At 46.2% G+C, this 27,181-nt stretch overlaps 2 protein-coding genes across 3 annotated transcripts in view; one reads left to right on the forward strand and one right to left on the reverse strand.

The window, feature by feature from the left end:
- GLT1D1 (glycosyltransferase 1 domain containing 1) overlaps positions 1-27,181 on the reverse strand; it is a 144,710-nt gene that overhangs the window by 63,454 nt on the left and 54,075 nt on the right. The window lies entirely within an intron of this gene.
- The window catches only part of SLC15A4 (solute carrier family 15 member 4), a 60,280-nt gene that overhangs the window by 3,606 nt on the left and 29,493 nt on the right, over positions 1-27,181 (forward strand). Inside the window, exons 2-4 of one of the 2 annotated variants that reach the window (XM_082204147.1) lie at positions 15,665-15,960; positions 16,853-17,024; positions 17,763-17,840. In XM_082204147.1, coding sequence (XP_082060273.1) covers positions 15,665-15,960; positions 16,853-17,024; positions 17,763-17,840 — 546 coding nt within the window. Of the gene's footprint in view, positions 1-15,664; positions 15,961-16,849; positions 17,025-17,762; positions 17,841-27,181 lie in introns of both variants that reach the window. The other variant, XM_082204146.1, reaches the window with a different exon arrangement.

Below are 27,181 nucleotides of genomic sequence, written 5' to 3' on the forward strand. Positions count from 1 at the left end.
CTATTCTTTTTAACTTCTATATAAACTCCTTAGTCGGAAAGATGGAGGAAGCAAGTACTCATTCCCCAAATTTAAATAATACACCAATCCCGGTCCTTTTGTACGCGGATGATGCGGCACTTATTTCCTTCTCTTGTGTGGGTCTAAGAAAACTTTTACGAGCTCTTACAGAGTATTGCGAAGCTGAACACCTAATAATAAACTACACCAAATCAAAAATTATGGTGTTCTCCAAGAGAAAACTCCGACATAAATGGAAAATTAATAACCAACCTATTGAGCAAGTAACATCTTTTATATATCTTGGAATAATTTTTGATGAGAAGGGATCTTGGTGCCATCAGATTAAGAATTCCATTGTAAATGCGCAAAGATCTTCCAGAGCTATCATAAGATTCTTTTACAGAAAAGGAGGTCAATATGTTCCTGCTGCCTCCCAGGTCTTTGTTGCAAAAATACTTCCACAATTGACGTATGGCACCCAGATATTTAATTGTCAAAAACTCAAGTCCCTGGAATCTGTACAAACTAAATTTTATCGTTCCCTACTAGGGTTACCTACCTGTGTCTCTAACACTGCCGTTAGGCTGGAGGTTGGCCAACTCCCTATTAATGCCAGGATATGGATCCTGAAGATTCACTTCTGGCTAAAACTCATATTTTTCCCAGTGGGAGTGGCTCCATTGACTCTACTAGACCTGTTCCAGTCTAAATGGAGATTGTCGCTTTATGAAAAATTGAGGGGCCTGGGGCTTTCCTCACAAGAACTCATAGCCTCAGGCTTTGAAAAGGCTAAAATGATGGTGAGCCAGCGAATAGGAGATGTAGAGCTTCAGGACCATATGAGCAAGATAGATAAATATCCAGCTATCCAAGATTATGGAAAAGGGTTTAATCTAACCCCATATCTGATGGACCTACAAATCGCAAAATATAGGCGGGCGTTTACCCTTACTAGATTTGATGTATTGCCATCGGCCTTACTAAAGGGCAGATACGAGGGCACACCCTATGCTGAACGAGTTTGCCCATGTGGTCTGAAGGAGGTGGAAACGGCTTCACATGTGCTGTTACACTGCGACCTTTACGGGGATATCAGGTTACTGTTTATCTCCCCTATCGTTCAGAAATTTCCAGGTCGATCTGAATCTCAGCGGCTGAAAATCCTACTAGGAGACAAAAACCCAGAAGTAACATTGAAAGTGGCCACGTTTTCTGCGGCCGCGATCAAGCGGAGGGCATTAGCTGTAAAAAAAGTAAAAGATCTGACCCCTGGATAAGCCCCCCCCCTTTTTAAGCCCATACATATACTGTAGTGCATATATGAGTATGTATATGTGTGTGTGTGTGGGTGGGTGTGTATATGTGTATTGTTTTTATGTATAATTTTACAACTTTTAACTGACACCATCATTCCCTTGTAAATTATTGCTGCCTTTTATGTTTTTTTTTTGTTTGTTTGTTTTTTTCTTCTGGTCTATGACCGTAATAAATTTATTCATTCATTCATTCATTCACTGTGGGTTGCGAACGCTGTGGGTTGTGAACGTGCCTCCTGCACGGATCACATTCACAACCCAAGCGTCCACTGTAGTTATTTGAAGATGGCTCTCAGTCTCCTCTTCTCCAGGTTGAACATAGCCAACTCCTCAATAGGCTTGGCTTGCAGATCCTTAGTCATCTTGGTTGCCCTCCTCTGTCTGCACACAGAATCATAGAATCATAGAGTTGGAAGAGACCACAAGGGCCATCGAGTCCAACCCCCTGCCAAGCAGGAAACACCATCAGAGCACTCCTGACATATGGTTGTCAAGCCTCTGCTTAAAGACCTCCAAAGTAGGAGACTCCACCACACTCCTTGGCAGCAAATTCCACTGTCAAACAGCTCTTACTGTCAGGAAGTTCTTCCTAATGTTTAGGTGGAATCTTCTTTCTTGTAGTTTGGATCCATTGCTCCGTGTCCGCTTCTCTGGAGCAGCAGAAAACAACCTTTCTCCCTCCTCTATGTGACATCCTTTTATATATTTGAACATGGCTATCATATCACCCCTTAACCTCCTCTTCTCCAGGCTAAACGTGCCCAGTTCCCTTAGCCGTTCCTCATAAGGCATCGTTTCCAGGCCTTTGACCATTTTGGTTGCCCTCCTCTGGACACGTTCCAGTTTGTCAGTGTCCTTCTTGAATTGTGGTGCCCAGAACTGGACACAGTACTCCAGGTGAGGTCTGACCAAGGCAGACTAGAGCAGGACTGTTAATTCCCTTGATCAGGACATTAGACTTCTGTTGATGCAGCCTAGAACAACATTAGCTTTTTTGGCTGCTGCATCACACCGTTGACTCATTTGAAGCCTGGGGTTTACTCAGACCTCAGATCCTTTTCACGTGTCCTTCTGGCAGTGAGCCCATGACCCACATTGCTCAAGAAATGCAAGTCTAAACCAGGGCTTGCTAATGTGGCAGACTCAGGATGTTGTGGACTTCAACAGGTCAAAATGGGAGTTGTAGCACAAAACATAGATGGCACCAGGTTGGGAGAGGCACATCAAATTAATCCCTATGGTCTTTGGCTCCACATGACATTCACTCAACACTTCAAGTGGAATTTCCTTTGCATAACCAGCTTGTATGTTTACATGTACGCACATCAACTTCTAAGGCATAGGTATTTTCTTCCTGTTTGGGAAAAGGCTCTGTGCAAATAATAAAAAAAACCCATCATGCTCTTTCACCAGCAGAATCTCAGCAAGCAGAAATGTCAGTGGTTGCATATGTCTTGCAACACACACAACAAAGGACACAAAGCCTTTGTTCTATGGACTTGTGTTTGCAATGATAGGAGGAAGTTTTTGATTTGCTCAGATCTCCTCAGACGGCCGTGATTGAAAGGGAGGCAGGGAAAGAAAAGGAAGATGACATGCTCCAAATAATCTTGATTGAATAATACGGTGCATACTGAGCACATAACAGTTCAAACAAAAGAATGCTAGCTGGATTATAAACCGGGTGGCTTTCGAGAATCCCCAAGGGAGGGAAGTGGGACTTGAGCAGGAAGCAAACAGGAAATAGTTTAATGAAGGAGTGGATAGTTAATAGGATAATAAACTATTGGATATTAACCTGTTTCTTCTATCCCATTGTTTTCTACTCTTTGCCGCCCAATTCCCTGGGGTTTTCCTCTTGCTGCATTGGACTCTCAAGAGATAAAGATGAGAATTTTTTGGGGGGTTTTTTACAAGGGAAAGGACAGGGTGAGTGAGGTCTGTCTTTCATCCAACTGAACATGCAGTCTTTCCTATGAAGGAAGGTGCAGTGTGAACTTAACCGTTTGACCAAGATTTAAAACAAAGCTGCCCCATCACAACTGAAGTACAGTAAGTTGTTCAGGGGAAGTAGCCTTCGAATCATGTCCACAGAAACCCTACACATAAGAGGACAACCATGAACACAGGAACTTGATGGCTCAGACTAAAGGCCCGTCTGATCTAGCAAAAACATTCTTTGCTTGCATTTCTGCACATGTTTGCCTAGGAGCAAGTTAACTCTGAATTTGACGTGGCTTATTTTTTTGCTAGGCATGCAAAAGATTGGGCAGTGAGCACATAATCACATCTTGAATCAGCGAAGGCCGTGCTGGAAGGTGTGCCGATGGATCAGGCTTGTTTTCTGCTGCTCCAGAGGGTAGGACCTGGACCAATGGGTTCAAATTACAGTGGTACCTCGGGTTAAGTACTTAATTCGTTCCGGAGGTCCATTCTTAACCTGAAACTGTTCTTAACCTGAAGCACCACTTTAGCTAATGGGGCCTCCTGCTGCTGCCGCGCCGCTGGAGCATGATTTCTGTTCTCATCCTGAAGTAAAGTTCTTAACCCGAGGTACTATTTCTGGGTTAGCGGAGTCTGTAACCTGAAGCGTATGTAACCCAAGGTACCACTGTATAAGAAAGGTAAATTCCAACAAGACATTGGGAAGAACTATCTGTTGGTAAGAGCTGTTGGACAGTCGAACTGACGCCCTCAAGCTGGTGGATCTTGCCAAACCTGCCAAGGAGTCCAGTTCATTTTGTTGTTTCTTTAAATACTTTGTAAAGGGTTCCCATTCATCTTTAAAATCGCAGTTATCCTTGCCATGTAGTTTGTGTGTCAGTTTTGCCAATTCTGCGTAGTCCATCAATTTCTCTTGCCACAGTTCTTTGGTTGGGATTTCCTTGTTCTTCCATCCTTGTGCTATTAAGAAGAAGAAGAAGAAAAGGAGGAGGAGTTTGGATTTGATATCCCGCCTTTCACTCCCCTTCAGGAGTCTCAAAGCGGCTAACATTCTCCTTTCCCTTCCTCCCCCACAACAAACACTCTGTGAGGTGAGTGGGGCTGAGAGACTTCAGAGAAGCATGACTGGCCCAAGGTCACCCAGCAGCTGCATGTGGAGGAGCGGAGACGCGAACCCGGTTCCCCAGATTACGAGACTACCGCTCTTAACCACTACACCACACTGGCTCTCTTGCCGCCGTTGTCCGCATACATAAAGATATTTTTCAGTTTCCTTGGCAGGACTTTTCCTACAATCCCTAACAAAAATGTTTCAGGTTTTTGACAAATGTTAGTTGGAGCATTTTCTTCAACTCATTATATATCATTTCCCAATTATTATTTTTTTCCCCTACAGTCCCACCACATATGAGGTATAGCACCTACTTAGCACTTAGGTCCCAGGTTCAGTTCCCAGCAGCTCCAGGTAGGGGTGGGAACACCTTCTGTAGAAAGCCGTAGAGAGCTGCTGTCCGTGTTTGTGGACAGTACTGAGCTAGATAAGCCAATAGCCTTTTTAATATAATGTGCCTTCCTCCGTTTTCATACCATATGGCATAATGCTTTTTGGACATCAGTGTCGTGGCTGATACATGGTGTGCAAGTATGTGTGTGTGGGTTCGGTCCCTTTCTCATCAGACATTTCATTTCTGTATTTTTGTGTTGGAATTCTGGCCATCTTAGCACATCAAATGCCCATACGATACCTTGAGTCTCATGAATTAGATCATTGCCCTTCCATCTTGGAACAGTCAAAAGTTGATTTGTTTTGTTTGTGTCCAGAATAGTTTATTGCTCTGGCATAGCTCTGGCCCCCGAGCCCCAAATACCACTTGTTAATCAATGAGGCATAGTAACTTCCACTACAGGTTTGACCTGCGAAAGGTTTTTGAAAATCCCATCTATTCCCAGAAGGTGGCTGCTTGTGTCAAGAGAGAAATAATGCCGGTGGTCACTTTAATCAGAACTTCAAAATGGTGGATGCAAACACGAGTGATTATTACTGTAGTGCACCATGGAGAATTTAGGGCGTAATTTTCACCCTTGGATTTTCATATACCCTTCCTTTCCCTGCCTTGTTTCATGAAAAACCAGCACTGTGGTTTGGTTTGTTCAAAAGGGTCTTCTCCAAAATACTGGAAGACACAAGATTTACCCACACTGGAAGAGTGGCAGACGCAATTGATGGACTACATGGAACTGGCTGAAATGACTGGCAGAATCCGAGATTTGGGAGAAGAAACAATGGAAGAGGACTGGAAAAAATTTAAGGACTATTTACAAAAATATTATAAGTTATATGAAAGTTAAGAATTTGCATGATTTGGAAAGTCTAGCTTCTGCAATAAAATTTGGAGATATGAGAAACTAAGTTATAATTATGAAAGGACTAAAGTTTAAGATAACATTATATCTGTTTTACGGTGAAAGTAAATGGATAATAAGTATTTTAAACCCAAAATATAATTATTGGAAAGTTCAAAGAATGTATGAAACAAGGTGATAATTTCCTGATATTTTTATTGTAAAGAATGCAGGGTGAGGGAGACGTGGGGAAGTCCGGTTGGTTATGAAAAAACATTTTGGAAAGATGGATCTTTTTTGCTTTTCTTCTTCTTTTTCTGTAATCTCTTTTTATATCTGGATTCACATCTGTACCTAGGAAAAAATAATAATAAATATTTATAAAAAACAAACAAAAGGGTCTTCTCCACCTCCCAGGAGCAACCAAATGTATTTTCATTGATGACTCTTCCTTGGAATAAAGACTTGGGTTCCTGCAAGGCTGATTTGTTGGTAGCTGTGCAAGGATCACCTTGAATCTCTTCCAAGCAAAGCCTAGACCTGCCTTTCCCAAGCTGGTGCCCTCCAGATGTTGCTGAACTCCAGTTCCCATCTGGAGGACCTCTGGGAAAGGCTGGCCAAGAGGGGATCTTCTATTGTTCCCTTTCATTATTGCAATCTCAGGAATTGAGGGATCAGTATGTGATTGCACATACAGGACGCGGGTGGTGCTGTGGGTTAAACCACAGAGCCTAGGACTTGCTGATCAGAAGGTCAGCGGTTTGAATCCCCGCGACGGGGTGAGCTCCCATTGCTCAGTCCCTGCTCCTGGCAACATTGCAGTTTGAAAGCATGCCAAAGTGCAAGTAGATAAATAGGTACTGCTCCGGCGGGAAGGTAAACGGTATTTCCGTGTGCTGCTCTGGTTCGCCAGAAGCGGCTTAGTCATGCTGGCCACATGACCCGGAAGCTGTTCGCCGGTTCCCTCGGCAAATAAAGTGAGATGAGCGCCGCAACCCCAGAGTCGGCCACGACTGGACCTAATGTTCAGGGGTCCCTTTACCTTTTTATGTGATTGCAGAAGTTCCTTTGTGCGCTTGTCATTTTGAGACTAGTTTAAACTGCCCTGCATATATAGAGAGCGAGAGCGAGAGAGAACTACTTCATTGGGAACAGTATGCTGATTCAGGCATGATTTTCAGAATGGGACATGGCTGGACGTAGGTTCCCCATCTCTGATCTAGTTGTTGTTGTTGTTATTCCCCACCTTTTCTCCTGACAGGGACTCAAGGCAGATTACAGGTAAACAAGAACCACTAAATGAGGGTCTTTCCCCATCAATTCCTACATGATCTGTTGTTGTATTTAGTCAGAAATGCCAGAGATTGAACCTGGAGCCCTGTGCATTCGACACACGTGCTCTGCCACTGAAATACAGTCTCCCGTACACACACTTCTTAGTTTCAACCATAAATCACACTTTAAGGACCTGACTTCTCCATTTCCATTGTTGCTGTGTGTGTTTCATTTCTTTAATTCCACTTCCCAACCCTGTTGGTTAATCGATTGGGTGTTCCCTGGAGTTTCCGGGATAGATGTGCGAAGAACTGCTAAATCTTTTCAACATCATTCATGTGCCATTTTATATGTGTGCAACACTGTTGGGTTATAAAAAAAACAAATAAACTTAATTTCGCTCTCATAAATTAACTAATGTGGATTTATGTTATTATGTGGGGAAGCCCAGCCACATGGGCAGGGTATAAATAAGTTGTTTATTATTATTATTTATAGCATAAGCCTCCCATCCTTCTCTCTGAAGGTCACTTTAGCTGTCGTGTCTTCCAGCAAAGTATCCTGGGATTTGTAGCTTCTGAGACTTGTGAATTCTGCGGTGGCTCTTTGCCCTTCTCATCGAACTACAATTCCCAGAATCTTTTTGGGAAAAGGAATGACTTACAACTAGTGTGGATATTATAGAGTTCTCCCCTGCCCCACCAACATACAGTGGTACCTCAGGTTACATACACTTCAGGTTACAGACTCCGCTAACCCAGAAATAGTGCTTCAGGTTAAGAACTTTGCTTCAGGATGAGAACAGAAATTGTGCTCCGGCGGAACAGCAGCAGCAGGAGGCCCCATTAGCTAAAGTGGTGCTTCAGGTTAAGAACTGTTTCAGATTAAGAACAGACCTCCAGAACGAATTAAGTACTTAACCCGAGGTACCACTGTAATTCAAATACCTAACCACAGTATGACTTTGGGTTTTTGAAAATATTTTACTGTAGTTTTCTAATGCTGGAAATGTGTGTGCAAGCACATAAGATAAAAATAAAAATAAAGAAAAGGGACTATAAATATGTAAAAAACCACAAAAAACTAATACAGAACATAAAGAGAAAACAGTGTGGAGCATCTGACAATCTGGCCTGTTAAAATGCTTCTTTCTTTGCTGGCTTGAGATTTGAACCCAGGTTTCCTGGACACAAAAATCACTGCTTTTACCTGACAAGCGGCAGGACAAATTGTACATTAGTCATGGTGTCCGTGGGGCGTGTTACATAAAATAAATATATGCAAACATCTCCACCTGCCTACATTTCCAGGAATGTGTCCTGATGTGAAGGGTTGACTCAGATAAAGAGCTTCGTTCTCAAAAAATAGGCTTGGGACTGTGATGTCCTCTTCATCGCCTGCTTCCCTTTTTTGAGCAGCATTGCACTCTGTCCATTTCCTGTTCTTCTGTGTGACGCATTTTGACACCCCCCCCCCCCAATCTCTTGCAATTCTGAATTTAGCCCATTCGCCTGTGAGGAAGCGAAACTGTCTTTAAAAGACAAAACATGCCAGTCTGAATGTTCAGCTTTGGCAATCAGGCAGCAACTTCTGCAGCACCGCTGAAATGAATGGGGAACGGTGGCTGCACCCATCTCGTTATTAATTGTTGTTGTTTAGTCGTTTAGTTGTGTCTGACTCTTCGTGACCCCCCTGGACCAGAGCACGCCAGGCACTCCTGTCTTCCACTGCCTCTCGCAGTTTGGTCAAACTCATGTTGGTAGCTTCGAGAACACTGTCCAACCATCTCGTTCCCTTCTCCTTGTGCCCTCAATCTTTCCCAACATCAGGGTCTTTTCCAGGGAGTCCTCTCTTCTCATGAGGTGGCCAAAGTATTGGAGCCTCAGCTTCAGGATCTGTCCTTCCAATGAGCACTCAGGGCTAATTTCCTTAAGAATGGATAGGTTTGATCTTCTTGCAGTCCATGGGACTCTCAAGAGTCTCCTCCAGCACCAGAATTCAAAAGCATCCATTCGTTATTAATTAGTTCATCATTATTATTATTTATGTGAAGACAGGCTCTGGCAGATTGAACGGAGAAGACTAATAGTGGGCCCAACTGTCTTGAACATGGGTAAGCAAACTAAGGCCCGGGGGCCCAATCGCCTTCTCAATCTGGCCCGCAGATGGTCCTGGAATCAGCGTGTTTTTACATGAGTAGAATGTGTCCTTTTATTTAAAATGCATTTCTGGGTTATTTGTGGGGCCTGCCTGGTGTTTTCACATGAGTAGAATGTGTGCTTTTATTTAAAATGCATCTCTGGGTTATTTGTGGGGCATAGGAATTCGTTCATTAGTTTTTTTCAAAGCATAGTCCAGCCCCCCACAAGGTCTGAGGGGCAGTGGACCGGCCCCCTGCTGAAAAAGTTTGCTGAGGGGGCAGAGGGGGCTCATTCATGGTGTGTGTGTGATTGGGTGGTCATTTTTATTTTGATTATCTATTTCATGGTTTTATACAGTGGTACCTCGCAAGATGAATGCCTCGCAAGACAAAAAACCCGCTAGACGAAAGGGTTTTTGTTTTTTGAGCTGCTTCGCAAGACGATTTTCCCTATGGGCTTGCTTCGCAAGACGGAAACGTCTTGCAAGTTTGTTTCCTTTTTCTTAACACCGTTAATACAGTTGCGACTTGACTTCGGGGAGCAACACATAGAACGCGGTGTGGTAGCTTTTTTTGAGGTTTTTAAAGACTTTGGTGATTTTTGAAGCTTTTCCAAAACTTTCCCGACACCGTGCTTCGCAAGACGAAAAAAATCGCAAGACGACAAAACTCGCGGAACGAATTTCGTCTTGCGAGGCACCACTGTATTTTTTTTTTTCCTGTGAACTGCCCTGAGACCTCCAGGTATAGGGCGGTATATAAATTCAATAAATCATCATCACCATCATCCACCTGGGAAGGTAACCCATCTAGGAGAAGGAAAATGGATCCTAAACCTCTGCTGCCCTGTGGAATAATTTCAGGACAAGAAAAGGCTCAGGAGGAAACCCTACATAAGATTAAACTGGTGCAATGAAGAATGTTAACTTTTGTGTGAAACAGGCTGAGCTCAATTTAGTTCTGGAACTTCAAACAAATTCCTGCACCCAGAACATGCTCAGAGCCATTCTGTGAGAGATAAACTACAGCACCCAGAATCCTTTGAGGGGTGGTGGAATGTGCTTTGAATCTGCTCTAAAGATTTAGTGTGTACACTGCCTAACTTTTAACGGCTCGCCTGCACTGCTGTTGCTCATCTTCTCAGTCAGGAGTCTCAGAACAAAGTTTGAAAAGCACTGCTTTAAAAATGCAGCTTGCGCCTTCTCTATTTCCTTCCCTTTCTCCTGTCCACCATATTTTTGTAACCCAATTCATTGGAACCAATGAGTGGGGGAAATTGGGGGTAAGCACCCTGGTGACACAGGGCTCTTCTTCCATGAATGTTGCTAAATGCAGAAATAAACAACAACCGTGCTACTAAGCAATGGCGTCTACCCAGCAACCATCCCGGGTTTGCTTTTCACCCAGCCTCCTTGGCACGGGTGCCAAGCTGGAGGAAACGGGACACTTTAATTCGATTAAAACAAGTCATGCTTGTTATGGAGCATGGCCTGGGCTTAATATCATGTTGCTCTGCTAAATGCAAGTATTGCATAACTGGAGAAGCTTGAAGGTTTGAGCAAAATAGATCCCCAGCGATGATTTAGCAGGAAGATCATTCTGAATTCTGTGTTTCATTTCATATTTTTTTCCCCTTGCTGAGATGGAAACTCAGGAAATTTAGCAACTGGTGCAATGACTGGGCATAAGAACTTCAGTTAGTCATCAGTTCCAAGCATACATCTCTGTTTAAAACTGGCATCTTGGACTCTCTCTGTGTGTGTCTATCCCTGTAACAAATGTTCTCTTAAGGGGTGATTCATCCTAAACAGAGATGGCCTGTGAGTCTCGGACATATTTTGGGCATGTGCTGAGTAGAGGAATGCAGTGCAAAGGCGCATTAGCAAAGTATCTTCAGCTGCCGTTGTTATTATTTAGTATATTCCATCATTATTTCTATTTATCACCCTCTCCTCCATTATAATGTCTGGGGCAAGGAGGTTCCAGGAATTTTGAAAGGATGCTGATAAGCTGGAACTTGCGCCGAGGGTGGTGGGTGACCAAGATGATGAAGGGGTCTGGAAATCAAGCCTTTTGCGGAATGGATGGGGGAGTTTGGTAGGCTTACTGTGAAGAAGCCCAAGAGGTGATATGAGAGCCATCTTCAAACATAAGAGCTGTTTGACAGTAGAATGGATCACCTCCAAAGGTGCTCCTTCGTTGGAAGTTTTTAAGCAGAGGTTGAATGGCCATCTGTTAGGGATTCTGTCGCCATGATTCCTGCATTTTAGGGGGTTGGACTAGATGACCCTTGCGAGAGAGGGCCTTCTTGGTGGCTGCTCCCAGACTTTGGCACTACCTCCCTGGAGAAGCTAGACTGGCTCCCTCCTTGCTGTCCTTCCTCCAACAGGTGCGCAGCAGCAACACATAACCGAAAATATGTGCACACTCAAACAGCAGAGTAAAGCTGGAAGCTGAGGCTATGAGGTGTGGCATTTAAGTAATTTATTAAGCAATATATACAGGACAAAGCGGACACGGGTGGCACTGTGGGTTAAACCACAAAGCCTAGGACCCCACGATGGGGTGAGCTCCCGTTGCTCTGTCCCTGCTCCTGCAAACCTAGCAGTTCGAAAGCACATCAAAGTGCAAGTAGATAAATAGATACCGCTCCGGCGGGAAGGTAAACAGCGTTTCCGTGTGCTGCTCTGGTTTACCAGAAGAGGCTTAGTCATGCTGGCCACATGACCCAGAAGCTGTACACCGGCTCCCTCGGCCACTAAAGCAAGATGAGTGCTGCAACCCCAGTCGGTCACGACGGAACCTAATGGTCAGGTTCCCTTTACCTTTACCTTTTTACAGGACAAAGCAATCATGGCGCCCTCTCACATCTTCTCCAAAAGAGAGAGAAAAAGTAAAAAAAAAAAAAGTACAATACAATACAACAGAAGAGATAGGACTGGCTTCTGTTTCCCACACTTTCCAAGCATGGAATGTAAACACAGACATGTGATGTAACAATCACACATCCAGCAACGGGGGAGAATGAAAATGCTTTGTTTCTGCATATGGGGGGCATTCATCTGAACCCCTGTTAAGAGATCCACCTTCATAAGCCAGCCAGCCAGCCATTGCATAGCCAAGTCATATTCCGGACAGCAGGCAGTGCAGACCCCTCACAACATGGATTTGGGGAGGGGTGGGTGAGATGCCCAGCTAGTGCGGTTCTTGCAAAGATACGGCTGCTTTAAGCGCACGCAGGTCTGAGCCTCATTTCGGCTGTGAAATGTTGGGAGATTTACGGCAGTGCTATAAACTCTGGTCAGCAGGGAACTATATTTTGCATCTCTCAGTTCCTCCTCGCGGGGAGTTGCTGCACAGCTGCTCCTCAGTGGCTTCCCGGAATCGCTGTGGTCTTACTTTCGCCAAGGTGGCAGAAACAAAGGGTGGTAGAGCACCTGCATGCAGAAGGTCCCAGGTTCATTCCCTGCCACCCCCAGGTTTGGGAGGGGAGAGAGACTCCAGTCTGAAACCCTGCAAAATCACTGTCGCTCTGATTTCCTGCAGGTTCTGATTTGGGACTGAACGCTCCCCTGTATTTTTCCTCTTAGAATAGGGTTGGGAAACCTCGGGCCCTTGGTATACTCTCCTCAGGCCACATGCTCACTGCCCCTTGCTTTGCACCCTCCTTGAGTGTTTTTGCCTGACCGGGATGTGTCCAAATTCTGGTCATGCCTCTTGATTGCCTGCATGAGGAATGGAGAGGGATGGGGCAGTGTGCATAGAAACCATCTTATGGTAAAAAAGGTAAAGGGACCCCTGACTGTTAGCTCCAATTCTCGGGTTGCGGCGCTCATCTCGCTTTACTGGCCGAAGGAACCGGCGTACAGCTTCCGGGGTCATGTGGCCAGCATGACTGAGCCGCTTCTGGCAAACCAGAGCAGCGCATGGAAACGGCGTTTACCTTCCCGCCGGAGCGGTACCTATTTATCTACTTGCACTTTGACGTGCTTTTGAACTGCTAGGTTGGCAGGAGCAGGGACCGAGCAACAGGAGCTCACCACGTCGTGGGGATTTGAACTGCCGACCTTCTGATCGGCAAGTCCTAGGCTCCGTGGTTTAACCCACAGCGGTACAAAAGGTAAAATTTATGTTCAGCACTTGGCACACTTCTGCCTCTGCCTCTGCCCACCACTGGGATGTTGCCCCCAGATGGTCACCTGCAAAGCATGCAGCCCTCAGGCTGAAAAAGTCCCAATTCCTGATAAACGTTCTGATCTAGCTTTCTTCTCCCTGCCTTGCTAGTCTGTGTGTGCGCAACTTGGGTTTTTGTAAGGAGGAAAGTTCAGTTACTGAACTGCATGTCAACAGCTTAATACAGCGTCCAAAAAGAAAAGCACTAATGCTAATCTAGGCTGCATCAAGAGATGTATAATGTCCAGATCAGAGGATGTAATAGTTCTGCCTTGGTCAGACCACATCTGGAGTACTGTGTTCAGTTCTCAGCACCACAGTTTAAGAAGAGTACTGACAAGCTGGAAGATGTACAGAGGAAGGCGACCAGGATTATCCAAGCGCCTGGAAGCCAAGCCTTTTGAGGAATGGTTGGGTATGTTTAGGGTGGAGAATAGAAGGTATGGTTGTTGTTTTTGTTCTTGTTTAGTCATTTAGTCGTGTCTGACTCTTCGTGACCTCATGGACCAGAGCATGCCAGGCACTCCTGACTTCCACTGGCTCCCGCAGTTTGGCCAAACTCATGTTGGTAGCTTTGAGAACACTGTCCCACCATCTCGTCCTCTGTCGTCCCCTTCTCCTTGTGCCCTCCATCTTTCCCAACATCAGGGTCTTTTCCAGGGAGTCTTCCCTTCTCATGAGGTGGCCAGATTATTGGAGCTTCAGCTTCAGAATCTGTCCTTCCAGTGAGCACTCAGGGCTGATTTCTTCAGAATGGATAGGTTTGATCTTCTTGCAGTCCATGGGACTCTCCAGAGTCTCCTCCAGCACCATAATTCAAAAGCACCAATTCTTCAGCGATCAGTCTTCTTTATGGTCCAGCTCTCAGAAGGTATGGTAGCCACCTTCAAATGGGCTGTCATCACTTCTCCCAAAGATTCCTGGGAACTGTAGTTTAGAATGGGTGCTGAGACTGTTAGGAGACACCCGTTGGCCCTCACAGAGCTACAAATCCCAGCACCTTCAAACGACAGTTCCCAGGGTTCTTTGGAGGAAGTCATGTGTTTTAAAAGCCATTGGTCAAGAGTGGGGGGACCTGCAGCCTTCAAGGCGTTGCTGGAATGCAGCTCCCATCATTGCTGACCATTAGCCATGCTGGCTGGAGTCGAACACATCGGGAGGGCAACAGGCTCCCAGCCCCTGGTTTAAAAGCTATCCAGCAATTGGTGGTGTTCTTAGATGGAAAACAAAAAAACACCAGTGGTTGACAGCCATGTGCTCAGGCTCATCAAGCTGTAGATTTCAATCTAGTCACCAGATATGTGCTTTTGAACATCGGAAGCAATTCCCTACTAGAAAGGGGCTGCTTAGAGGACTGTGGTATCTGTTGGAGTCCTGCTGTTATGGCACTTTAATCTCTCTGCAGATGGGGCAGATAACCCCAATTAGAAAAGCCGGGCTGTTCTTAGACTGCATTCAGACAGCACTTTTACTCCTGACATTTCCTTACCTGAGCATTTCCACGTTTCACGTGATCTTTCACACATTGTGAAATCCACTTCCAGGAATCTAGCAGAAGCTCATCGCCCATGTTAACCCTGCAAAATCATGTGCTGTAACTTTCCTGCTGTTTTGGCTCACAGCATGTGACAAAATTTGGGGGACTTATTTTCCGGCATGCAGATCCTTCCCCCCATTTTCATGGGGAACAAAAGCACACATGGGCATAAGAGGTGACATGTCTGATGACATCTGCTGTGGTGCCTTGCTGGTGTGGATGAAATTTAGTGTGCCGTGGTTCTGTAGATCAATCAGACAGCTGCAGTTTCATAAGGCAATAGTTAAGGCAGTGCAAAAGGTACATTAGAAAGCTTGGCAACAGTACTAGTGGGATCACCAGGAAAACTAAGGCAGTGAACCCCAAGTCTGAATGCATCCTTAGATTCTTAATCTTGGGTGGGTTCCTAGAAACATCACCAAGTTAATACTGACTTGCTTGTTATTTTCTATACTGCCCGCCGTTTGAAGATCACAGGATGGTTTACAAGACAGGCAAACCCCAATTTAGTGTGGGGTTACGTCCCAAGGCACCACACGGCTCAGTGAAATCACGTATATTTGAAGCACCGTCGCAAGCCTGCAAGCACCCCGTTCCGCCCCTTTTTGTGATGATTTGGGATTGCTTTCGGGGACGGCGCAATAAGCGTGTGCATGACTGAGCGCGTGTTGAACGGGTATAAATGGGGCCTTGCCTGTATAAAACCACAAACCTACATAACATAGTAACCAACAAACACAACTGGTCCCCCCCCCAAAAAAACCCCACCACTTTCTCTGACCCTCCTGGATTTTCAGAAGCATCACGAATGCAATTAAAACTGAATGGGAATGCATTGCTCTTGATTAGGCATTTGTTTTGGCAAATAGTTATTGACTTGTAGGTTGTTTTTTTACGGAGGAGATTTAAGAACAACAACAAACTCTCGTGCAGGTCAAAGACCGGGGCCCCGAAGCCACACGAAGGTTTTTCAACTGGTTTTATTGGAGCATAAACTTGGGGGCCATCGTATCCTTGGGAGGCATCGCGTACATCCAGCAGAACGTGAGTTTTGTCATCGGCTACATCATCCCAGCTGTTTGCATTGGGGTGTCCTTCGTCGTGTTTCTCTGTGGCCAGAGCTTCTTCATCACAAAACCCCCTGACGGCAGCGCCTTCACAGACATGTTTAAGATTCTGGCCTATTCGTGTTGTTCCCGGAAGAGGCCTGAGGAATACTCCAGCAACAGGTATGTAGCTGAGATTTCCTCCTTCTAGGCAGTGTTCGAAATTCCCCAGGCGCGTTTTGTGACTGGTGTGGGTCCAGTAGCGACCATGTGGAGATCTCTTAAGGCCAGGTTGGGGGTCTGTCCTTCCTGGGACCTGTTGGGAGTTGTAGTTGAGCAGCAGCCAGAGGGCCAAACCTACCCTAGAATGTGACAGGATGTTGGGAAACTGATTCATACGGATGCATTCACACACACACATTGTTCTCTCCAAGGGAAAGAAATCTTAGGCGAGCTTAGTGGCCCGATTAAATAAGCATGAGTGTTTGCTTGTTATCAAAAGGAATGTCCTGCCTATGTCTAAGATAACTGAAGGCAGATTAACGACCCATAAAGTAATAAATTGTAAAAAAAAAATACATAATGTTGAGAAGAATGAGCAATTAGCAGCATGCAATAAAGCACACTTTGGAAGATTGAAAAGGCAGCAGTAGCATAAATAGGTTTAAGAGGAATATTCTGCAAACACTGGATGGAGAAGAACGTCAGCTGGTTGCTGCTGCAGAGTCTCTGTCTCAAAAGAGAGAGAGAGAGAGTGTGTGTTTTTAGATGCTGTGCACCCATATTGGAGAAAACTTAGAAAACATCTTTGGCTTTGGGAGTGTTTGGATGCCGTTTTTGAGCCAAGATGGCGGACTGAACCTTTCAAAGCTGCACTGATTTTAAACCCAATTTTGTATGATAGTTGTAAACACTGATTTCCAAACTGCCCTGATTTTGTCTGTTTGTTTCTTAGAACTCCCAAGCAACACTGGGGATGGGGCTGCTAGTATACTATACAGGTTTCCCAAAATTTCCAGTTTTGCTGTGTTGCAGTCCTTTTGGATCCATCTCCCTTCTTCCTTCTTTCAAGCAGAGACACCCAAGGGGTACTTCATCAACCAGCTCCCAAACAAAGCCTCTTCGAGATGGCCAAATCATCCCATGGAGGGCCATTCAGGGAAGATAAAGTTGAGGATGTGAAAGCGCTGGTCAAAATCATTCCAGTCTTCCTGGCCCTCATACCTTACTGGACGGTCTATTTTCAGGTTGGTGAACAGGGCCCAATTCGGTTTTTGGTTCCTGTATGTCAAGAGCAGCAAGGGGGCTAGATTTGCCACCTAAACAGTCTTTGGCTGTTAGTGCAGAGGGCGAAAGTCCTTGACGTTTTGAGATGGAGTCGGGGGTGCCAGTCATAAAATGGCTGCCGCAGGAGTGTGGCTTGACGCAAAATGGCTGCCGCGTCTAAAAAAAGTAGAAAAAGGGGCAAGAGCACAAAATAGATTGCAGGGAAGCCCAACAACGTCTGGGTCTGTTTGCAAATCAATTGCTTTCAAGGAGAAAAAGTGTGTGTTTCTAGGGACAAGCAAGTATTTGCTTCCCATGTTGACATCAGCCAATAGACTGTAAGCTGCTTGGGGCAGGGACCCTGCACTCTGTAAAGAGTCATTGATGGGACCCTTGTCAGGGATGGGGGGCCTGTGGCACTCTGGGTGTTCCTAGACTCCAGGGCCTTCCTCTTCCGTCCATCATGGCCCAATGGTCAGGGATGATGGGTGAGGTATAGTCCAGGCATAGGCAAACTCCAGCCCTCCAGATGTTTTGGGACTACAACTCCCATCATCCCTAGGTAACAGGACCAGTGGCCAGGGATGTTGGGAACTATAGTCCCAAACCATCTGGAGGGCTGGAGTTTTCCTATGCCTGGTATAGTCCATTGACATCTTGGACTGGCACATGTTCCGACTTCCAGCAGAATACAAACAATTTCCTTTCTTTCACTTCAGATGCAGACAACGTATGTCCTCCAAAGCCTGCACTTGAGAATCCCCCAGTTTTCAAACAGCACCTCAAACAGCCATACGGTAAGTGGTCATGTGGATAGCCCTGTTTCCCTGCAGCTTGGATTCCTGGGTTACAGTTTCATAGCATGCAGGTGGGATTGGGCGGGGGGAAGTATGGCGAAGAATCAAAACAGAAAGGAGAGCAGGCTCTGCCATTTAGCGGCTCAAGATGTGATCTCTTCCGGAGTGACCACCTCCTCCTTTGTTGTAACTGTAGGCAGAGATAAGAGACAACACTAATTTACTGATTCTCAAAAGCATAGGAGAGTGTTCAGTCATACTGTTCAAATATATAAAAGGATGTCACATAGAGGAGGGAGAAAGGTTGTTTTCTGCTGCTCCAGAGAAGCGGACACGGAGCAATGGATCCAAACTACAAGAAAGAAGATTCCACCTAAACATCAGGAAGAACTTCCTGACAGTAAGAGCTGTTCGACAGTGGAATTTGCTGCCAAGGAGTGTGGTGGAGTCTCCTACTTTGGAGGTCTTTAAGCAGAGGCTTGACAATCATATGTCAGGAGTGCTCTGATGGTGTTTCCTGCTTGGCAGGGGGTTGGACTCGATGGCCCTTGTGGTCTCTTCCAACTCTATGATTCTAATAAATGGTACCATCCTACCTTTTAAAGAATCCTAATCTATTAAGCCCCATCTGTAATATGCATTTAAAGCAGAATCATAACCACCCTGGCTTTCCCCAAAGAATTTTTTTTTGGGGGGGACTGGAGTTTGTTAAGAGTGCTAGGAGACCTTTATCACCCTCACAGAGCTAGAATGAACAAAGTGATTTAACAATTAATAATAATAATAATATTTATACCCCACCCGTCTGTCTGTGTTTCCCCAGCCACTCTGGGCGGCTTGCAACATAAAAACATAATAAAAACATCAGTCCTTAAAAACTTACCAAAACAGGACTGCCTACAGATGTCTTCTAAAATCAGATACAGTAGTGCCCCGCAAGACGAATGCCTCGCAAGACAAAAAACTCGCTAGACGAAAGGTTTTTTCGTCCGCGATTTGCCTCGCAAGACGAATTCCCCTATGGGCTTGCTTCGCAAGACGAAAGCCCATAGGGAAATCTCCGGGGACCTCTTTTAAATGCTAGCGGTGGGGAGCAAAGCCTTTCCCCCCCCTCCGGCCTTCAGAAGAGGTCCAGGAAGGCTGGCGGGGGCCAAAAGGCTTTGCTCCCCAGCGCCAGCATTTTAAAAGCAGTCCGGGATAGCAGGGAAGTGCTTCCTGCTATCCCGGACGGCTTTTGAAGGCAGGAGAGATCCGCGAAGCCTGGGCGCGCTGCGCGCAGGCTTCGGCATGCCGGCAAGTCTCCGCCAGCAGCGGCAGAGCTGCCGCTGCTGGCAGAGAGATCCGCGAAGCCTGGGCGCGCTGCGCGCAGGCTTCGGCATGCCGGCAAGTCTCCGCCAGCAGCGGCAGAGCTGCCGCTGCTGGCAGAGAGATCCGCGAAGCCTGGGCGCGCTGCGCACAGGCTTCGGCATGCCGGCAAGTCTCCGCCAGCAGCGGCAGCGCTGCCGCTGCTGGCGGAAAGGTCCGGGATGCCTGGGCCGGACAGCTTTTGAAGGCAGGCGGGGGGAGCAAAGACTTTCGCCCCCGCCAGCCTTCAGAAGAGGTCCAGGACCTGTTCCGAAGTGGGGAGGGGGGGCGGGACACCTGGCCCCGCCGCCCCACTTCGGAAAGCTGTTCCGAAGTGGGGAGGTGGGGCGGGAACACCTGGCCCCACCGCCCCACTTCGGAAAGCTCTTCCGAAGTGGGGAGGGGGGTCGGGAACACCTGGCCCCGCCGCCCCACTTCGGAAAGCTCTTCCGAAGTGGGGAGGGGGGTCGGGGACACCTGGCCCCGCCGCCCCACTTCGGAAAGCTCTTCCGAAGTGGGGAGGGGGGTCGGGGACACCTGGCCCCGCCGCCCCACTTCGGAAAGCTCTTCCGAAGTGGGGAGGGGGGTCGGGAACACCTGGCCCCACCGCCCCACTTCGGAAAGCTCTTCCGAAGTGGGGAGGGGGGTCGGGAACACCTGGCCCCGCCGCCCCACTTCGGAAAGCTGTTCCGAAGTGGGGCGGGGGGCGGGAACACCTTCTGAAGGCGGGCAGGGGGCGAAAGTCTTTGTTCCCCCTGCCTGCCTTCCCAGGGGCTTTTAAATCGCCCCGGACAGCGGAGAAGTCCTCCGCTGTCCGGAGCGATTTTAAAATGCCGCCCGCCAGCATTTTAAGATAGCCCCGCACAGCGGAGAAGTCCTCCGCTGTCCCAGGGTTTTTTAAAATGCTGGGGGTGGGAAGAAAAGCCCTTGTCCCCCCCCCCAGCCTTCAGAAGAGGTCCGGGGACAGACTGTCCCCGGACCTGGTCTGAAGGTGGTTTCCCTAGGAACGCATTAATTGATTTTCAATGCATTCCTATGGGAAACCGTGCATCGCAAGACGAAAAAACCGCAAGACGAAGAGAATTGCGGAACGGATTAATTTCGTCTTGCGAGGCACCACTGTAGTTGTTTATTTCCTTGACATCTGATGGGAGGGCGTTCCACAGGGTGGGCGCCACTACCAAGAAGGCCCTCTGCCTGGTTCCCTGTAACCTCACTTCTCGCAATGAGGGAACCGCCAGAAGGCCCTCGGCGCTGGACCCCAGTTTCCGGGCAGAACGATGGGGGTGGAGATGCTCCTTCAGGTATACTGGGCCAAGGCCATTCAGGGCTGTAAAGGTCAGCACCAACACTTTGAATTGTACTCGGAAACATACTGGGAGCCAATGAAGATCCTTTAGGACTGGTGTTATGTGGTCCCGACGGCCACTCCCAGTCATCAGTCTAGCTGCCGCATTTGGGATTAGCTGTAGTTTCCGAGTAACCTTCAAAGGTAGCCCCACGTAGAGTGCCTCTCCCCAGGGAACTCGGAATGGTAGCTCCGTGAGGAGAAAGCTCAGCAGATGCCCCTTTTTGGTTCCAGGATGCATGCAAATGGACACTGGCAGACATCCATGGGATTGTCTAGGATCATTCCCTCAGGCTCTTTCCCAGATATATCTTTACCTCTATCGCTTATCTCTGAATATCTCTCTCTCTATACATATCTGGACTGGCATGTGTAATAATAATAATAATAATAATAATAATAATAATAATATTATTATTATTATTTATACCCCGTTCTCCCCAGCCAAGACCGGGCTCAGGGCGGCTAACAACCAATAATAAAAACAAGTTGATTAAAATACAAATTTAAAGATTAACATACAATGTTAAAACAATTAGGGAGCAATCTCATCATAGGAGGAGAAAGGAAAAAGAAAAAGGGGGAGGGAATCAAACTGATTCTGAGCCAAAGGCCAGGTGGAACAACTCTGTCTTACAGGCCCTGTGGAAAGAGATCATATCCCACAGGGCCCTGGTCTCAAAAGACAGAGCGTTCCACCAGGCCGGAGCCAGTGTGGAGAAGACCCTGGCTCTGGTTAAGGCTAATCTAACTTCCTTAGGGCCTGGGACCACTAGGGTGTTGCTATATGTGGACCTTAAGGTCCTCCGTGGGGCATACCAGGAGAGGCTGTCCTGTAGGTACGAGGGTCCTAGGCCGTGAAGGGCTTTAATGGTCAAAACCAACACCTTAAATCTGACCCTGTGCTCCACCGGGAGCCAGTGCAGCTGGAAAAGCACTGGGTGAATATGCTCCCATGACAGAGACCCCGTGAGGAGCCTCGCTGCAGCATTCTGCACCCGCTGGAGTTTCTGGGAGAGCTTCAAGGGCAGCCCCGCGTAGTGCCCATTTTAATAAAGTAGAAATTCAAACTCCACTGGCACACATCAGAATTGTGCCCATGTTACACACAGGGAGCCTTGTACCCACATTCAGGTTTAGTAATGCCCTTTTGATGACACCATTCCTGCAGGTTGCTGAATGATTAATCAGTTTTGTTGGGAAGGCACAGAAGTTGGAAAGGCCAGGGGGGCTGCTGTCTCTGTGGGTGACCCCTAGTTCTAGGCTCGTCCCCCCTTCCTAAATGGTTCAGCTCACCTCCCTATCACCCTAATAACCCAAATTCATAATGTATGGTGGTTTTAATGCAGTATTCATAAATGAGGCGTTTGATCCAAAAACCTAACCTGCTTAATATTAACATGTCAGCAGTTCCGAGCAATTTGGAAGAACTGTATCTCAAGGAGCCGCTGAACTTCAAGGTGGGTGGGCAAAATTTCCAAAGTTGTAAATAAAGTTCTGAGTGTGTAAGTTTCAGGCTTGTATTTCAACTTTGAATTCTGAGTGGCTGGGGTTTTTTAAAGACTCGTTTTAAGCCTGATGTTGCAACCGGCATCAACCCACCAAACCCCTAGGCGTGTATTTCGACTTTAAATTCTGTTTGGGTTTTTTATTTTACTTCATTGGACTTGTTTTAAACCTGGTAAAGGTAAAGGGACCCCTGACCATTAGGTCCAGTCGTGACCGACTCTGGGGTTGCGGTTCTCATCTCGCTTTACTGGCCGAGGGAGCCAGCGTACAGCTTCTGGGTCATGTGGCCAGCATGACTAAGCCGCTTCTGGCGAACCAGAGCAGCACACAGAAACGCTGTTTACCTCCCGCTGGAGTGGTACCTGTTTATCTACTTGCACTTTGACGTGCTTTCGAACTGCTAGGTTGGCAGGAGTAGGGACCAAGCAATGAGAGCTCACCCCGTTGCGGGGATTCGAACTGCCGACCTTTTGATCAGCAAGTCCTAGGCTCTGTGGTTTAACCCACAGCGTCACCCGCATCCCTTTAAACCCGATGGGTACTTCCAAATTCATGTAAGCAGGTGCATCAACCCACCAAACTCCTAGCATTGTGCTCTCTCCACCCCTGAGAAAGGTGTCACACCTGATTCTTTCAGGCCCAAATGGACAGGGGTTTCCGCTTCCATGACGGGGTCTGGCTGTCATGGTGTGGGAGGTACAGCCCCAGAGTTTTTGCTACTAAAGGAGGGGAGAGGAACCTATGGCCTGCCAGATGTGGCTGGACTACAACTCTTTCCTAGCTATAGAGCCCAACCTCTGTAAGAACTTGCATGCTGAGCATCTGTTGTGGGCCTTGGATGCTAGGAGGTCGAACAGGAGTGGGGACTGTTTTTCAGCCTGAGAGACACATTTCCTTCTGGACATCCTGGGAGGGGGGTTGCATACGAGTGGTGGGCAGGACCAGAGACAAAAATAGGCCAAGCAATGAATGTTGTTTTTACTTTAATACTGTATGGTAGGCTAGTTCCTACACATGCTTGCAGCCCCTCCCTATCCCCCATATAGAAAACCAAGAGGCATTATCACAATTTCAAGGACACATTTCAGGTAGGCAAAACACTCAGCGGTGGTGAGGGGTCTAGCCTGGGATGGAGGAATGTGGCTGTAAATAACTCCAAGGGCCAGAGAGCAATGTTTTGAGGGCTACATTCAGCCCCTGGTCCTTAGGTTACCCACCCCAGGGTTGAACAATCAATAATTAATCAAGTACAAATCAGGCGTACAACAAAATACTGCTCCTATTAAGGATGCCAGCCAGCAATGGCCATTTTCTAGAATACTCCTTTTCATCCCCCCTCCTGTTTTTTGTCCACCCCCCCCAAAAAATGGTCAACTAGTAATCTGTGCCCCACAAACATGTGCAGGTCTCATTGGGCCAGTTTGGCTCCACCCCTTGGTTTGTTTGGATTTTTAAAAAAATGTAAACTATTTTTTCTCATGCACAAGTCAAAAAATGTACTCTTTCATCAAGCTTTCTCTTTTGGGCAGATAAAGTGTAACTCAAAATGTTTAAAGCCAACAGCCAATACTATGCTAGTGGGTTGTTGTTGTTTTAAAAAAGGAAGCAGTAACATGAAAGTGCTCTCAAATGCCAGTCTTCCAAAATGGCCGGATCTCTGGCCTTTAATGTGCTGCCTTCAAAAAATTGAGGTGTTTACTCAAATCGTTCAGAATTCAGCGCCTAGATGATGGAGCAATAATCCCAGCATTCTGATTGATAATTTAAATGGCATTTCTTTCTCACATTTTGTCGAAATAGCCCTAGGGTTCTTAATAATGAAAGTTGGGGAAATGTTTTGCATTTTGTTTTGTTTTTTAAAGTGAAATGCAACGTGCTATTTCGTTCTGCCTTAATTAAATTTAAAGTTTTGGTGGTTTGATCTGAATGCAAATTCAGAATCTTTTGACACTGCAGACAGGGGCAGCTTTACTGTGGCATCAGCTTTTATGAACTAGGGCAGACTTCAGACATGGCTGATTTCCTTTGGGCTTTTGTTTCATGTTCCATAGAGCACCAGTAATACATGTGAAAAGGACCAAGGAATTCTTAGTAGAACTGCAGGTTCCTGGGTTCTGATCTAGGCAGTAAGATTCTCTTGGGTGTGAGAAAATATGTGCATGCCACATTGAGCTTGTTTGAGGGAAAGCAGTGTATACATATGATTAATAAGTTAATAAACAGTAATCCACTTGAGATGTTGTGCTCAGACCCACCTGCCTGCTTTTCTTGGTATGTTCCCAGAGTTTCTCATGGCGCAAAGAGCTGGTGCAAATGTGCATTTGCTCTTGTGTTTTAAAGTAGATTTCCTAATATATTTGAAAACAAATGAACACACGTCTGTGGATAATCTGACTGTATCCTCATGACCACTGCTCCTTGTGCATTTTTCTAATCTATGGGTTGTGCTGAAGAAGATTCCAGCGAAACAGTCAGATTATCCGGGATCACTGTCCTACGTTGTTATTCACTTACTACTTCGGCACCATGAACGCCTAAAAAAAGTTTTACCGCTCAGCCCACAGGATAGCATCTTTCACTTTGTTTCAACCACAGACTTATTATACTTTTACGGACTTTCAAAGATTGACAGGCATGTGTTCATTTGTTTTCAAATATATTAGAGAATTTACAAGTGTACACATTTTGTTTTTGTTGTACTAAATCATGTATATTATGCAATAAGAGCTACAGTGCTATCTAGTATACTGGTCTTCGTTTTGCTTGTGCTGTTTGTTGTGTTAAGTTTGCAACACAGGGGTTTGTTGTTCTGTATTAAAGCACCGTATTTTTCGCTCTATAAGAGACACCAGACCACAAGACGCACCTAGTTTTTGGAGGAGGAAAACAAGAAAAAAAATATTCCGAATCTCAGAAGCCAGAACAGCAAGAGGGATCGCTACGCGGTGAAAGCAGCAATCCCTCTTGCTGTTCTGGCTTCTGGGATAGCTGCGCAGCCTGCATTCGCTCCATAAGATGCACACACATTTCCCCTTACTTTTCAGGAGGGAAAAAGTGAGTCTTATAGAGCAAAAATTATGGTAGATTTCCAGTAGCAGGCTCTGTCAAGCAAGATGCTCCTTTAACTCAGAGGCGGAGAACCTGCAGCCCTCTGGAGGTTGTTGGATTCCCAACTCCCATCATCTCCAGCCAGCTTGGACGATGGGAGCTGGAGTCCATCAACATCTGGGAAGGACACAGGTTCCTATGCTTGGGATAAATGATGGTGATAACAGCAGTGCAAGATCCAAAACCCTTAGACACTTTTTTCTTTGGGGGGGGGGAGACTTTCTAGCAATGAGAAAACGGTTAAGCAAAACCATGTAGGGGAACGTGTGGTTTCTGAAGCCAAGGGGGGGATCAGCAGGGAATGCATAACTGACTGCTTCCTGTCCCACCCGCCATTAATATGAGCTCTGATGGCTGTTTAAAAGCCATCTTTGTGTGTGTTTATTTCAATAATTTACAGGGCTTTGTTTATCAGATGTGAGTGGCGTAGTCCATAATTCTGCAGACAGGTGTTCTGGTGATTAATAGGGCTTAATGGAATCTCAGCCCCTTGCGTGACAGTCCTGTTCCGTTAACGAGATTCCAGGCTGAGTCAAGCGGTGAAATCTTAACGATGAAAATTAATGTCCCTCGTTCCACTGTACAGAGGGGTGTGTCCTCCCTCCCCTTAAATTGGTAGCGATAATGTATAATGTTCCTTATGATCTATCGCTGTCCAGAAACTGATTCTGAATCACTTCTGGTCCTGGAACCATTAAAATTATGATCCCCTCCGGGACTGTTAAGAACGATGACACACACACACACAGGAACAGTGTCCATCCTCCTTTTCCCTTTGGAGAACCATTGAAAGTGGGCAGAGACATTAGTGCTATTATTATTATTATTTCATTAAATTCATCCTTTCTCTCTTTTTTAGCAAAGTAACTCAAAGAACCTTACAGATAGATGCATTAAAACCATGAAAAAAGGAAAGCAGAGCAAAATCGAGAAGGCAATTCATTTTTTTTAAAGCTGGTTAAAACACCCCACCCTCTCGTAAACAGAAGAACATAGATAATTAAAAGCCAAAGACCTGGCAAAAGGGGGTGGGGCTTGCCTTGCACTTAATGATATATAATGACGGAGCCAGGAGAACTTCCCTGGGTTCCATTCTACTGTGGAATGTGGAGCAAAATTGGGGAGAGATACTCTTGTACTCACATCCTGCTTGTGGACTTCTCATTTTGGGCATCTGATTGGCCACTGTGAGATCAGGATGCAGGACTAGATGATAATAATAGTGATAGTAATAACAACAACAACAATATAATAATAATTTATTATTTATACCCTGCCCATCTGGCTGGGTTTCCCCAGCCACTCTGGGCAGCTTCCAACAAAACACTAAAATACAATAACCTATTAAAGATTAAAAGCTTTGATAAACAGGGCTGCCTTCAGATGTCTTCTAAAAGTCTGGTAGTTGTTGTTCTCTTTGACATCTGGTGGGAGGACGTTCCACAGGGAGGGCGCCACTACCGAGAAGGCCCTCTGCCTGGTTGCCTGTAACTTGGCTTCTCGCAGTGAAGGAACCACCAGAAGGCCCTCGGCGCTGGACCTCAGCGTCCGGGCAGAACAATGGAGGTGGAGACGCTTCTTCAGGTATACTGGACCAAGGCCGTTTAGGGCTTTAAAGGTCAGCAGCAATACTTTGAATTGTGCTTGGAAACGTACTGGGAGCCAATGTAGGTCTTTCAAGACCAGCGTTATATGGTCTCGGCGGCCACTCCCAGTCACCAGTCTGGCTGCTGTGTTATGGATTAGTTGTAGTTTCCAGGTCACCTTTAAAGGTAGCCCCACGTAGAGCGCATTGCAGTAGTCCAAGTGAGAGATAACCAGAACAACAACAACAACAATTTATTATTTGTACCCCGCCCATCTGGCTGGGTTTCCCCAGCCACTCTGGTGGCTTCCAACAAAGATTAAAAATACATTAAAATATCACACATTAAAAACTTCCCTGAACAGGGCTGCCTTCAGATGTCTTCTAAATGTCAGGTAGTTGTTTAGATGGCCCTTCTGGCCTGATCCAGCGGTCCAGGCTCTCCTC

This window comes from Podarcis vaucheri, assembly GCF_965113315.1.
Source record: "Podarcis vaucheri genome assembly, chromosome: 16".
In the NCBI taxonomy this organism is placed as follows: domain Eukaryota; kingdom Metazoa; phylum Chordata; class Lepidosauria; order Squamata; family Lacertidae; genus Podarcis; species Podarcis vaucheri.